The following is a 14,557-nucleotide window of genomic DNA, read 5'->3' on the forward strand; positions in this document are numbered from 1 at the left end:
TAAAGTAACAGGAGGAAGAAGGAAAAGGGGGAGCTCTACCTGAGTTAGTGCTAAAATATTTGGGTACTTTAGAATACTACTTTATTAAGTGCCTGCCGTGTACAGACCACTGGGAAAGAATACACTGGTGGTAATTAGACACAGTCCAGGGCCGTTACGGGACTTCCAGTCTGTGATGAAAGGAGGAAAAGGAGACTGGCAACAGACAAAACGGAAGATAAAACCAAAAAACCCCCCAGCCCGTAAAACAACAAAAAAGAAAAAGTTAAATACAAAAAAATTAGAACAAAAACAGCAACAGGATACTGTGGCTAGAGAAACTGGGTTTGATACGCACGGCAGCTCCGTATCTAACAGTCCCAGCCAGCCACCTGCGGTAACCCACCACGACATTCTGCTCTTGATGTCGCTGTGGAGGCATGTCGCCGCTGCTCGTGCCCTTTCCATCACATCGGGGCAAGACAGATTGGGATGCGCAGGGAGTCGGGGGTGGGAATGTAATCCAGAGGACTGGCAAAGTAGCGGCACTGCTGGGTTGGGAAATTAAGGGTCGTGTGCTGTAACTGCTTCTGTCTTCCCCGATGATGCCTGCAAGGCAGGTTGGGTTCAGGGCCCTAGGATAGCAATAATAATTTTGATGTTTAAGTGCTTACTTTGTGCCAAGCACTATTCTAAGCACTGGGATGGATTCGAGCAAATCGGATTGGACACAGTCCCTATCCCACCTGGGGCTCACAATTTCAATCCCCATTTTACAGATTAGATAACTGAAGCCCAGAGAAGTGAGGTGAGTTGCCCAATATCACACAGCAGACAAGTGGTAGAGCTGGGATGAGAACCCATGACCTGCTGACTCCCAGGCCCATGCTCTGTCAACTGTGCCATGCTGCTTAACTTTCACTAGCCTGTAAGCTTGTGGGCAGGGAATGTGTCTGTCCGTTGTTACCCTAGCCTTTAGTACAGTGCTCTGCACACAGTAAGTGCTCAGTAAATACAATTGATCAGTTGACTAACCTGTTCTCGACAAGGGAGTCCCCAGGAGCCCATGTAGGAGAGCTATGATTCATTTATTTATATCGTCTATCTCCCCCTCAAGACTGTAAGCTCATTTGGGGCCAGAAATGTATCTGTTGTATCGTCTTACTTTCCCAAGCGCTTAGTACAGTGCTCTGCCCACAGTAAGCCCTCAAAAAATAGATTGGCTGACTATGGAAATGAAGAAACCTCCCATTCGATTTCTAAGTCCTCGAGGGCACGTAGCGCAGGGGTTTCCCTTGGTACAGTGGGCGGGATTAAGCATCCACCCTTGATGACAAAAGTTTCCAACCGAAGAGCCTCCTAAAACATCTGAGTCGGTGGACACCAGGCTGGAAGCCTGTCAAGAGCAGGCTGTTGTGGGCAGTGAAAAACCACAAGGTTTCCCAAGGCCATTACCCTGGTAGGCAGCTGCTTCCTTGTCTGTTACCCCACAACACAGCATCAGCAATATGTTGCGGTCACTTTGGCCTTAATTGGGTGTTGTAGGTGATATTCTTGCATGCGTTTCAAAATGTGCTGCATCCCTTCCCTCATACTCCCTTGTGGTGCCCGCTGTTCCCGGAGGAGGCAGGGGCAAGAGAGGATGAGGGGCCTGGTGCACACCCTAGCAATTTCCTCATGCTGGTCCCAGGTCCCAAAGGCTTCAAGAGTGAACACAGGTCCTCTTACTCCCAGCCCTGGGCTCTTTCCACTAGGCCACACTGCTTAGGGCAGTAGAGCAACAATAAATACCAGCGAAGATGATGATTGTTGATTTATATTAACGTCCCGTCTCCCCCCTAGACTGTAAGCTCCTTGTGGGCAGGGAAGGTTTCTACCAACTCTGTTATATCGTACTCTCCCAAATGCTTATTAGTACAGTGCTCTAAACGCAGTAAGCGCTCAATAAATACTATGACGATGATGACTGCTTACAGTGGGAGTTTCTCACAGTGCTTCCTCCTCAGTAGGTGCTCAGTAAATCCCGTTGATTCCACTCCTTACCCGTCCTCTTTCCATCTCACTGACTCTTCGTTTCCAACCCCTCGTCAATCAGTAGTATTTATTGAGTGCTTACTGTGTGCAGAGCATTGTACCGAGTGCTTGGGAGAGTACAGTACAGCTGAGTGGGTAGACATGCTCCCCACCCACAACAAGCTTGCAGTCTATAGGAGGATATGGACATTAATATAAATAAATCTTTCTATTATAATGTTGGATTTTGTTAAGCGCTTACTATGTGCAGAGCACTGTTCTAAGCACTGGGGTAGATACAGAGTATATCAGGTTGTCCCACATGAGGCTCACAGTCTTAATCCCCATTTTACAGATGAGGTAACTGAGGCACAGAGAAGTGAAGTGACTTGCCCACAGTCACACAGTTGACAAGTGGCAGAGTCGGTATTCGAACCCATGACCTCTGACTCCCAAGCCCGGACTCTTTCCACTGAGCCACGCTGCTTCTCTGTCCCTCCCCACATTGCCGTTTCTTACCAGAACTTCCAGGTAAACTTTTGAGGACCAATCTGGCCTCTGGTAAATACCCGCTCTAAGGCATAAACTCCCTTAATCCCTTAATCCCAAATATCAGTTGGTAGCAATTGATCTGCAGCGATCAGCTTCTCCTTCTTAATGACTCTTATCAATGAATACTCAAGTGTGAGAAGCATTGTGGTTTAGTGGAATGAGCACGGACCTGGGACAGAGGACCTCGGTTCTAATCTTGGCTATCCGCTGTGTGACCAATCACTTAACTTCTTTGTGCCTCAGTTACCTCATCTGTAAAATGGAGATTGTCTGTGAACATGTGAGACAGGGACTGTGTTCACTTAGGTCATGGGTTCTAATCTGCGCTCCACTACTTTTCTGCTGTGTGACCTCGGGCAGGTCACGTAACTTCTCTGTGCCTCAGTTCCTTCATCTGTAAAATGAGAATTAAAACTGTGAGTCCCTCGTGGTACAGGGATTGTATCCAACCCAATTATCTTGTGTCGACCCCAGCGTTTAGAACAGTGCCCGGCACATAGTAAGCACTTAACAAATACCATAATTATTATTATTATCATTAGTCTGTGTCTCCCCCTCTAGACTGTGAGTTCATTGTGGACAGGGAATGTGTCGTGTTCACTGTGTTCACTTAGCGTAGACAGTGTGTCTGTTGTACTCTCCCAAGCGCTTAGTACAGTGCTTTGCACACAGTATGCGATCAGTAAATGCAGTTGAAAGAGTGAATCAGGGATTGAATTCTCATTCACTGAGAAAACTTAGGCACAGAGAAGTAATAGACTTGCCCAAGGTTCCACAGCAGGCAAGTGGCAGATCTGGGATTAGAACCCAGATCCTCTGGCACCCAGGCTCTTTCCACCAGGCCATACTGCTCCTCTGAACTCAACTTGCTCGAGTTCACATAGTAAGTAGGCCAGGAGCAGAGCTGAGACTAGAACCTAGTCCAGTACTCTTTCCACAAGACCATGGGTTAAATTGAGCTGTGCTGTCTCCTATAGAAGTTTTGTTTCAAAATGCCGTGGTTCATGGGAAAGAGCCCGGCTGAGGAGTCAGAGGTCATGGGTTTGAATCCCGGCTCTGCCACTTGTCAGCTGTGTGACTGTGGACAAGTCACTTCATTTCTCTGGGCCTCAGTTACCTCATTCTGTAAAATGGGAATTAACTGTGAGCCTCACGTGAGACAACCTGATGACCCTGTATCTACCCCAGTGCTAGAACAGTGCTCTGCACATAGTAAGTGCTTAACAAATACCTCAAATTGTAAAATTAATCTTTTTTTAAAGAAGGCAGCCTATTTCAGACTTTGTCCTGGGAACCAAAAAGAAACCACAAGCTTTTTAGTGTTTCTCACAACAGGACGTGGCTGTGAATGGAAACCAGACCCAGTGTGTATAGGTAATAAATAGAATGCTGGAAGAACAGCAGGAAATAATTTTTCATTGTGATAGCCTGTGGATGCACACAGAGGCAGATGAACAGTTTGAAGCCAGTGAATTTGTCTGAACTATGTGTTAGAAATGTATAAAACGTCTCTGAGAAGAACTGTGGATTCACCCAGAAAAGGAGACTTATTTATGCTGCAAAAGTCACCCTTTTTGGGTCTAACAGTCAGTACTGTAATGTGTCTCTCATTAAGTGGGTTGTATAAAATCAGCAGAGAATTTGAAATGATGTCAGGGCAATTATCCATTTCCAACTTACTTTCGTCTGTCCCCGTGTGGACCTTGCAGTTTTCCTCTAGACTCTGTTTGTTGTGGACAGGGAACGTGTCTGCTTACTCTTTTATTTTGTACTCTTCCAAGTGCTCTGCACATAGTAAGTGCTCAATAAATGCCATTGATTGATATGTCCTCTTAATAGTCTCCCTTAGTGAGGAGCATCCTCAACTTTCCCTGAAGACTGACTTTTGTGGTAAATTCTTCCATTTTTGACCACGAAAGGAACATAGAATCAAGAAAAATAGACCGGTTTTTAAAAGTCCCACTTCTCTCTTGTTCAGATCCCTGAATAATATGTCTTTCTTCATCTGTCCTTTTTCTTCCATCTTTGGTCACTGGAGAAGAGCAACAACTGCACAAATGAAGTAGACTTAAACATCTTCTGTTGCAAAGGTGTATTTGTCAAACTCAATCCATGTCAATATATTCAGAGAAGTACCTGGCCCTTGAAATTATTTGGTATCTTTGAAAAAGTCAGATCTGGTTAAAATAAAGAAATTCCAACTTTTCCATCAATCAATCAGTGGAGTTTAGTAAGTGCTCACTGTGTGCAGAGTGTTTAGGAGAGTGCAGTGTGACGGAATTGGTAGTCATGCTATCCGCCCACAACTTTTCTTGAATTATTTAGTGCGAAAGGTAAAATATCATCCTTGTACACCAACTTAGATTTATATAATAGGGTAGTTTTTTGGGAGCACAAACATATATTCATAACGGCTCGATGTTAATTATTCTGAGCTCATTTCTCCTGTAGGAGAGTTCTGCAACAGTGTACTCTTAGCAGGCCAGCCAAGAGGGGAAAGCAGGCTCCATCTGGTTCTTCCCTACTCCCTCCCTTTAATAATAATAATAATAGTAATAATAATAATGGTGTTAAGCACTTACTATGTATCAAACACTGTACTAAGCTCTGGGTGGATACAAGCAAATTGGGTTGGACACAGTCCCTGTCCCATGGGGGCTCACAGTCTCAATCCCCATTTTCCAGATGAGGTAATTGAGGCCCAGTGAAGTGACTTGCCCAAGGTCACACAGTGGGCAAGTGGCAGAGCCAGGACTTTGAAGGCTATACTTGCCTGAGGCCGAGAATCCCCAACCTCTCGCCTGTCCCCTCCCGTTTGACCTCATGTAGCTGTGAGATGTTTCAGGAGCCTCCAGGATGATGATTCACTTGTTCAAGTCTCCCCTCATCCGAGACGCATCTTCAAACATCCTATCCTTGATCTGGTACTGGTGGAGGGCAAGGGAGAACAGACATTTTCTTCCCCTCCTTCTCCTCTTCTCTCTTCCCCTCCTTCTCTTCTCTCTCCCCCACTCCTCCCGTTTCTTTTAAATTTTCTTAGACATTTCTGTTAAGCTGCTTTCTCGGCAAAAGGGAATAAGGTCGAGGGAGGAGGAACAGGGCTCATTAATATAGAGAAAACATTTAGCATTACCGTACCACTCAAAAACGGGTGTTGTATTCACTTTAAGTACTATTCCAGATGGCTTTCAGAACAAAACAATAGTAATAGAAATACCCCTGCTTTCGTCCTTTTAAGAAAAAAACTGGTATTTATTGAGTACTTACTGTATGCAGAGGACTCCACTGAGTATTTGGGAATGTACAATACTACAGAATTGGACACGAGTCCTGCCCACAAGAAGCTTAGAGTCTTCAGAGGGGAGCCAACAGTCTACAGGGTCTGGAGACACACTCACTTCTAAAATGGGGAGATTGTGGGTTCACAAAATCCCAAGCACTTAACCTGCCACGTACAATCAGTGTCCCCTCCAAATGGAAGCACACATGAGCCCAAGCCATTTCTTCTGACATTGCACGGTTCGTGTTGCTCGAATAATGTTCCCAAATTCCCAAGTAATGATCTAGCCAAAACACATGATGAAAATGCTTGGTCTGGTAGATTGGGTCTGTAGTTGTAAGTACACTCTAGTAATTTCGCATAGAATTTTAAAATAACTTCAAGCGAGGACTGTCAGCAACCTCCTGCACTGTGGGCTCTTGCCCAAACGTTGACATAACGATGACATATTTCTAAGAGTGGAGGGATCCACACAGGGGAGATTTGTAGATATTTTCATGAACAACAGGCTAGGTAGGGATGTAGAACTATATAACAACTACCCTATTATACTTAGTTGTAGAAGTCAGTGATGGCTTCATGGAACTTTGATTCGTAGAATGTCTCTGCTCTGAACCCCAAAGTTAATCTCACCTTCGTCAAAGTTGCTCCAGCTCTGCCTGCACAAGTCAGTTAGTAGTTCTCAGAAAACCTCGGCTCCAAACTCAGGGAACCAGGAAATACACCTCTCTGTAGAATATTGCACCTTGGCACAAAGGCACTGGATTCAACATCCAAAATGCTATTTTTCTATTCTGAGAACTTCAGGAATAAAGAGACGTGAGAAGCAACCCACACCCAAAGGTGGAATAAAGGAATCCAGAGCGGGCACCGGAGGGAAGCTGCAGGCAGCATCGGTTTGCTTGTTGTTCAGACCAAGCCGAGCAGCCTTCTTGGCAGCCAGTGGCATCGGGGGGAGGAGATGGGCGTGGGAAGGGTTCTCGGGGGGACCAGGAGTCAGGAGGGCCCCTGCTGAGCTGAGGTGAAAAGGGAGAGGCTTGGATGCTTCCCTGTCTCCGCTGTGCCCGAGTGGCACTTTCTGATGCACCTCTCTCATGCATTCATTCAGTAGTATTTATTGAGCGCTTACTATGTGCAGAGCACTGTACTAAGCACTTGGAATATATAATTTGGCAACAGATAGAGACAATCCCTGCCCAATAACGGGCTTACAGTCTAAGAGGAGACAGATTCACAAAAACAAGGCAACATAATCACGATAAATAGAATCTAGGGGATGTACACCTCATTAACAAAATAAATCTCCAAAGGCAGCTGCAAGGCAGGGTGTTGGGAGGAAGAGGATCAGCAAGGAAGCCCTTCCCTCTCTTCCCCTCACCTTTCCTAAGCAGCCTGGCTTAGTGAAAAGAGCCCAGGCTTGGGAGTCAGAGGTCTGACTAACCCCAGCTCTGCCACTTATCAGCTGTGTGACTTTGGACGTCACTTAACTTCTCTGTGCTTCAGTTACGTCATCTGGAAAATGGGGATTAAGACTGTGAGCCCCGCGTGGGACAACCTGATTACCTCCTATCTACCCTAGTGCTTAGAAGAGTGCTTGGCACATGGTGAGCACTTAACAAATACCATCATTATTATTATTATTTCCCCAGATGTAGTGACACCCCACAGTGAAGCTCGCAAAGAAGACACATGTATCACAAACCCAAGACACCTCTACCCCAGTCTTGGGACCCTACGCTCGGTGTGTCTGACGCAGGGGTGAGGAAGGCCAGGGTCAAGGGTGGAGGCCGGATACCCACTTAGCTAGTCTGATGTGGCCCCGCGCAGTCTCCCCCATTTTCTGATCTCTGCTGTCCTCCCACAACTGTCCAACTTGCACACAGAGTAATGAGCAAGAGCCAATTGCAAGATATAAGGTACCCAATTACCTTGTCTGTATCCCAGCGCTTAGTACTCTGCCTGGCACATAGTAAGTGCTTAACAAGTATCATTATTATTAGTATTATTTTAAGTAGGTGAGCAAAATCCACTTCCCAGTTTGACCAGCTCCAGGTCGCAAAGGAAGTTTCACTCCATCTCTGCTGCCTTCCATTCAGCAACAGGCCCCTCTACTTCTTCTGCATGGTAATAAAAAGACTAAAGGGCTTCAGCTCTATCCAACTAAAGACCAAAAAAACCCTGCTTGTGAACAGTGACTATTTTCCACACACTCAACTCACTTGGGCCAAAATGCGGCCTACAAAGAAATCCTTCCGGAGTAACAAGTGCCCGTCTCAATCGGATTCTATTTAAAAAATCATAACAGTTCTTACAACCGCCTTCAACTTCCTCAATACCAACCACAACCTCTTCAACCACAATTTGAGTTGAATCATTTCCTAAAACAGACCATAAACTAAATGTTCCGGAAAAACTAGCATTGAAAATCCTCTGTTTAACAATGCACAAAATGGATGTTATTTAGTAAATCAAAATGATGATGAGAATGTGTAAAATTGGAACTAAATAAAAAATGACTGAGGAGATGGTGCATTAGTCATTCACCATTATCACCAGTGGTATTTATTGAGTGTTTACTGTGTGCAGAGCACTGTACTAAGCACTCGAGAGAGTACAGTGCAATGGAGTTGGGAGTTCATTCAATTGTATTTATGTCCCTTGCTCACAGTGAGTTTACTGTCTAGAGGATGATGTAAAAAGAGTGGATAGGCAAGTGGTAGGTCAGATCAAGTTCACTCATTCATTCAGTCATATTTATTGAGCGCTTACTGTGTGCAGAGCACTGTACTAAGTGCTTGGAAAGTACAATTTAGCAAGAGACAATGCCTACCCAACAAGGGGCTCACAGTCTAGAAGGGGGAGACAGACAACAAAACAAAACAAGTAGACAGGCATCAATACCATCAAAATAGAGAAATAGAATTAAATATATATACACCATTAGTAAAATATAGTAATAAATATGTGCAAATATACACAAGTGTGTGTATATATATACACCATTAATAAAATTAAGTAACAAATATGTACAAATATACACAAATGCTGTGGGGGAGGGGAAAGGGGTAGAGTAGAGGGAGGGAGTAGGGGTGATGGGGAGGGGAGAAGGAGCAGAGGAAAAGGGGGGCTCAGTCTGGGAAGGCCTCCTGGAGGAGGTGAGTTCTCAGTCGGGCTTTGAAGAGAGGAAGAGAGCTAGTTTGGCAGATGTGAGGAAGGAGGGCATTCCAGGCCAGAAGTAGGATGTAGGCCAGGGGTCAACGGCGGGACAGGCAAGAACGAGGCACTGTGAGGAGGTGAGCGGCAGAGGAGCGGAGTGTGCTGGGTGGACTGTAGAAGGAGAAAAAGGGAGGTGAGGTACGAGAGGGCCAGGTGTTGGAGAGCTTTGAAGCCAAGAGGGAGGAGTTTTTGCTTCATGTGAAGGTTGATAGGCAACCACTGGAGGACTTTGAAGAGGGGAGTGATATGCGCAGAGCATTTCTGTGGAAAAATAATTGGGGCAGCAGAGTGAAGTATAGACTGAAGCGGGGAGAGACAGGAGGATGGTAGATCAGAAAGGAGGCTGATGCAGTAATCCAGTCGGGATGGTGAGAGTGAATGAGTGGGACAGAAGCTGAGAAGAAGAGATCACTGAAGTGACCAGAGGTTACTTAATCAAAATTTCTATGAAGGAATTGCATAACTTATTCATGCACATTAGTTTCACCCTGGTCCTGAATCAGAGCCAAATTCATAGTCTTTGAATATTTTAAGATAGCTGAATCTGCCCTCTGATGGAGACCTCATCGAGACAGCAAATAAATCTTCAATCAGTCATATTTTCTGAGCACTTACTGTTTGCAGAACCCTGGAACCTTCTGAACTATTATCTTGAAAATGATCTTAAGTCATGTATGTCCAAAATGTTGCGGTATGGAAGCGGCATGGCCTATTGGAAGGAGGCTGGGCCTGAGAATCACAGGGCCTGGGTTTTATCCCAGCTATGCCACTTGCCTTCTGTGGGACCTTGGGCAAGTCACTTCTGGCCTCAGTTTCGTCATCTATAAAATGGGGATTCAATGTCTGTGCTCCCTCTCCCTTATACTGTGAGTCTCATGTGGGACAGGGACTGCGTCTGACATTATCGTATCTACCCCATTGCTTAGTACACTGCTTGGCATATAGTAAGCACTTAACCAGTGTCACAGTCACTACTGACTAAAATTCCAAGTGGATTTTGTTGTGCGAATGGGGGATTTTTTTTTTTTTTTAAGGGGAAACATTTTCATTTCTGTATTTTGAACGTTGCCTGCTGGGTTGGAAATACCTTCAATCTTTGCAAAGAAACCATTGTAAGAAAGTAAATGAATAGCATTTGAAGTGGCAAAGGGAGGTAGAAGCAGGAGAGGAAATGGGGGTGGGGGACACATTTTCCCTTCCTGAGTTCAGACTTGTTTCCTGAATGGACTTAAAATTCTGTGTTACTACAAAAACTCCCAATAACTTTCAGTGAATCTGTTAGCTTTGGTGATTCAGATGAATTATCTATGTTAAGTCAAATACTGGATTTAGGAATCCTCGAAACAGAACTTTGTTTCAAAATGCTGAGATTAAAAAAAATCACCGAGGCACAGGTGGAGGGTTTTTCCAAAGAGGCAGAAGAGCTCTTGAGCAACAGTTGGGAAGGGTGAGCGTGACTGGAGTGTGTAAGAGGGGTAGAAATGGGGGTGCAAGGTAGATTTTAGGGAGTTCACCCCCAGATGATTTCATATGTTTTCTGTGAAGTAGATGGCATGGTCATCAGGGACAAGAGATGGGGGAGGTGGTGGCAGGGGGTAAAGGAGAAGGGTTTTAAAGAGGGAGTTAAAAAATCAGAAACAGGTGCTGTGGGCTATGGGAATCATTAAGGAAGGAGGTGTGCTGTAGCTGGGCGGAGCTGTAACAGGTGATGATGGGTTTGAGTTTGGATGAGGTCAGATTGCTGTCTGGATTTCCACCTGTGGCACTCTGCAGGTCGAGCACTAGTGTGGAGGAAGCCGAGTGTGCCGGTGATCCAGGGCTGTGGGTTGGGGTGAGATCGACAGGGAGAAAGGAGCCAGGTATTGACTTTAGTAGAGATGGTAAAGTTAAGGGTGTGGATTTGCGCATTGAGAAAAGAAGGTTAGATATGGTGACCAGATGGGGTGTGATGGCTTGGGATGATTGGAGAGGGATGAAAAGCGGTGTCTTTGTGGGACAGACAGTTTTGCGGGGAGAAGGTGTGGAAGAGAGAAGGCAAGTGAGGGAGGTTATGGATGGAGAGTGGGATTTCAGAGATGGAGGTCAAGGGTGTGTCCAAAATTGGTGAGGGGGTTAGGTAGGGTGGAGCGAGAGTTTGGCAGAGTTGAGGAGGGAGAGAAAGTGGTCTGAATGCAACCCACTCAAACGCATTGATTTTTGGATCACAATATGAAATATAGAGCATTAAAGTGTTCTTTATCAAAAAACCACATAATTTCATCACAGTATGAGACCCTGACCTTGTTTACCACACTAGTACAATTATTGTAAAATGCACATTGGTTTCATAGTCCAGCAAAGTGCAGTTATCCTTTCTTTAGGTTCTTCTCTTACTAACTGGTTATTAAAACGAATGTTAAGCATCAGACTGGTTCCTTCAACGTGAAGTAATTCTTCCAATTTTGAAATTACTGCACTCTTATGTAAATCAGTGTTAATAGAGATCCTGATTTGTCTTCTAAACTTTTGTTTTTTTCTTCATAGGCGGTAACAGTAAGGAACTCGATGGCAAAATCCTTATATAGTGCCCTGTTCGATTGGATTGTTTTTCGCATTAATCACGCGCTATTGAATACAAAAGATTTGGAGGAAAACACAAAGGTAAACATCGCATTCTGTTTTTATATGCAAAATAGTTCTTTCAAACTGATAATGTTTCAGGATTTTTCAGTGGTATTTTTTAAGTGCTTCCTATATGCCAGGCTCTGTACTAAGCGCTGGATTAAGCCTATAATTTTTGTAAACTAGTGTTTTACACCTCAGTGAGAATTTAACTTGCTTTGGGAAAATAATCAGATTCCCTGTGTGTAGCCATTGATACGTATTACATTTAAAAAATTCCTGCAACATTTTCAAATTACCTCACGTGTACTGAACTGTAAATACATGTAAGTATATAAATATCTACAGTGCAAGATTAGTTGAACAATTTTGTATCAAAACATCCCAGTTTAAACACCCCCTCCCAAAACCTAGGTAATTCATGGATTTTTTTTTCATAAAGGAGTTGATTTTATTTCTGTTCTCGTGTCATTTAATTAGTAAATACAGATTAAAAGCCACTGGAGGAATCGTGTTCTTAGAAGGTTTCCCCTGTTTTAGATTGCTTGTACCTTTAAATTCATAACAATGTCTGAAATTTTTCAGATACTTATTTTGCTCTTGAGAGTGTGAAGTCTGTGTTCCTGATCGCTTTTGTTCTTTCGCTCCTTCACTTCCCGTACCTTTTCACCATCACTCCTCCACTTCTCCTCTCTCTTCTGTCTTTATAGAAGCAGCCTGGCTTAGTGGAAAGAGCACTGGCTTGGGAGTCAGAGGTCATGGGTTCTAATCCCCACTCTGCCACTTGTCTGTTGTGTGACCTTGGGCAAGTCACTTAACTTCTCTGGGCCTCAGTTACCTCATCTGTAAAAATGGGGATTAAAAAATGTGAGCCCCACGAGGGACAATCTGATCACCCTGTATCTACCCCAGTGCTTAGAACAGTGCTCTGCACATAGTAAACACTTAACAAATACCATAATTATTATTATTTATGGGCCCTCTGGTTACCAGAAAATGTTTAGCTAACCTCCCAGCTCTGTTACTGGATTTGTGTTTTTGACTGCAGCATTTTTAGAGATTCTAGTAGTGAGGTCTTAAAATAACATCCTGGATATATATTTTACCTACAGAAATAGTCTTTCTTTTGGTGGGGGGAGGTTATAATAGTTTGATTGCACCTGTTATGCTCTTCTGGGAAGAATCTTTCTATAGAAGTAAAGTAATATGTTATCCCAACCCTCTCTGCTGATAGTGGGAAAAGAGAAGGGGCAGAGGGAGAAAATCTGTGTCGAGCAGGCCTGGCCTGAAAGCTAATGTTCAGAGCAAATGAGGAGACAAAGGAGGGGGGAGTGGAGAGGGAGTGGGAACTCTGAGGATCCAAAAAGGTCAGCAACTATCAGGGAAAACAGAAACAACCCAAAAAAGGAGACGTTCTGGCGGTTGGGTTGAAGAGGAAAGCCAAGATCTTAAATTGCCTGCGGATTTTTTTTTCATGTTAGTAATTTTGAATTTGTGGAAGTGATGTATTGGGTGGCACACTTCAGACATTTGGCATTTTGCTGTAAACTTTCTATTCTGTCAAGTTGAAAACTTAGAAAGTCTTATAAAGTGTGTGTACTGTGGGTATGTAGAACGAGTAATTGTGGCCCCCAAAAATTTCATTGTCATTAAGGAAATGTATCTGTCTTAAAATAGATTAAAATGTGGTTGCTCTGAATGTCTTGACAAATTAGCTCCTTGTGTCGGAATGCACGTCTTATGCAATAGCGTTTTGTCACTTCCCTATCCAAAATGCCATGAAAAATTTGTTTCTGTTTTAACTGCACTTGGAGAACAACACCCAACACCCGCTAACACTAAAAGTTCAAATATTCATAGAGGGACTTTCATTGTGGAGTCTGCTGATTTGTAAATATTCTAGGAGGCAGTTTGTAAAAGTAGATTTAGATGGCCTAATGTCACTTATTCAAAGCTGACTTGCTTTGATGCCTACACTTAGCAACAATAAAATATATTGTCCCATTCCAGGCAATTCCCCTTTATGGTTTTTCTACTTCAGCCTGTCAAGTCACAGATGACTCATACATTTTAATTTTACAGCGTTTTAAAGCCAGAAAGCATTATAATTTAAGTAAAGTCCATGAGGATGCATTTCTAAAATAGGCAGATTCCATGTGAATGAGTTGCCTTAAAATGGAAAAAAATAGCCCTATTTCCCTCATTTTAACAAAATAAGAAGTAGTTGGAACAGAAAGTCCCTGCCATCTAAATTATCGTTTTGTATGGTACAGATACGTGTGTAAAATAAAGAAGCAGAAGTTCTGGATTTTTTTTGCCACTAGCTGTCCAATATTCAGGATAAGGTTCAAGACTAAGTAAAATAGTTTACTTCTTGCCCAAGTTTAGGTTTTCTCTTGTGGTCATGGGAGAAGTGGAGACAGTTCAGAATGTGATCTTGCAGTCTTAATGCATGTAAAACTCCTATCCTTATTAGTGTATTTATCTATCATCAAGACGGTGAATTCTATTATTTCCTTTCTAGAGAAAGCTAAACTTCTGTTTCCAACTTTGAAATCAATCAGTGATATTTATTGAGCTCATTCTTTATGCCGAACACTGTTTTTAAGCATTTGGGGGAGTAAAAGAGAGTAAGTAGCAAAATCCTTGCCTTCAAAGAATTTGCATTTTAGCAGGGGGCACAAGCAACTAAAATTGGTCACAGGTAGGGGTTAGCAGTGCCATTGGAGTGAGTAGAGTAGGGGCTTGGGAATCAGAGAACTTGTATTTTAATCCTGGCTCCACCACTTGCCTGCTGTGTATGGCTTGGGGCAAGTCATTTAACTTCTCCATACCAGGTGCCTAATTTGTAAAATGGAGATAAAAATACCTTTCTCCTTCCCTCTTAAAATATAAGCTCCTTGGGGGAAAGGGACT

The 14,557-nt window shown here is 43.5% G+C and overlaps 1 protein-coding gene across 1 annotated transcript in view; it reads left to right on the plus strand.

Annotated features, from left to right (window-relative positions):
* MYO9A (myosin IXA) overlaps window positions 1–14,557 on the plus strand; it is a 227,547-nt gene that overhangs the window by 85,542 nt on the left and 127,448 nt on the right. The window contains exon 10 of the mRNA XM_029065937.1: window positions 11,564–11,680. Coding sequence (XP_028921770.1) covers window positions 11,564–11,680 — 117 coding nt within the window. The remainder of the gene's footprint in view (window positions 1–11,563; window positions 11,681–14,557) is intronic.

The sequence above is a fragment of the Ornithorhynchus anatinus genome, chromosome 5 (genome assembly GCF_004115215.2).
Source record: "Ornithorhynchus anatinus isolate Pmale09 chromosome 5, mOrnAna1.pri.v4, whole genome shotgun sequence".
In the NCBI taxonomy this organism is placed as follows: domain Eukaryota; kingdom Metazoa; phylum Chordata; class Mammalia; order Monotremata; family Ornithorhynchidae; genus Ornithorhynchus; species Ornithorhynchus anatinus.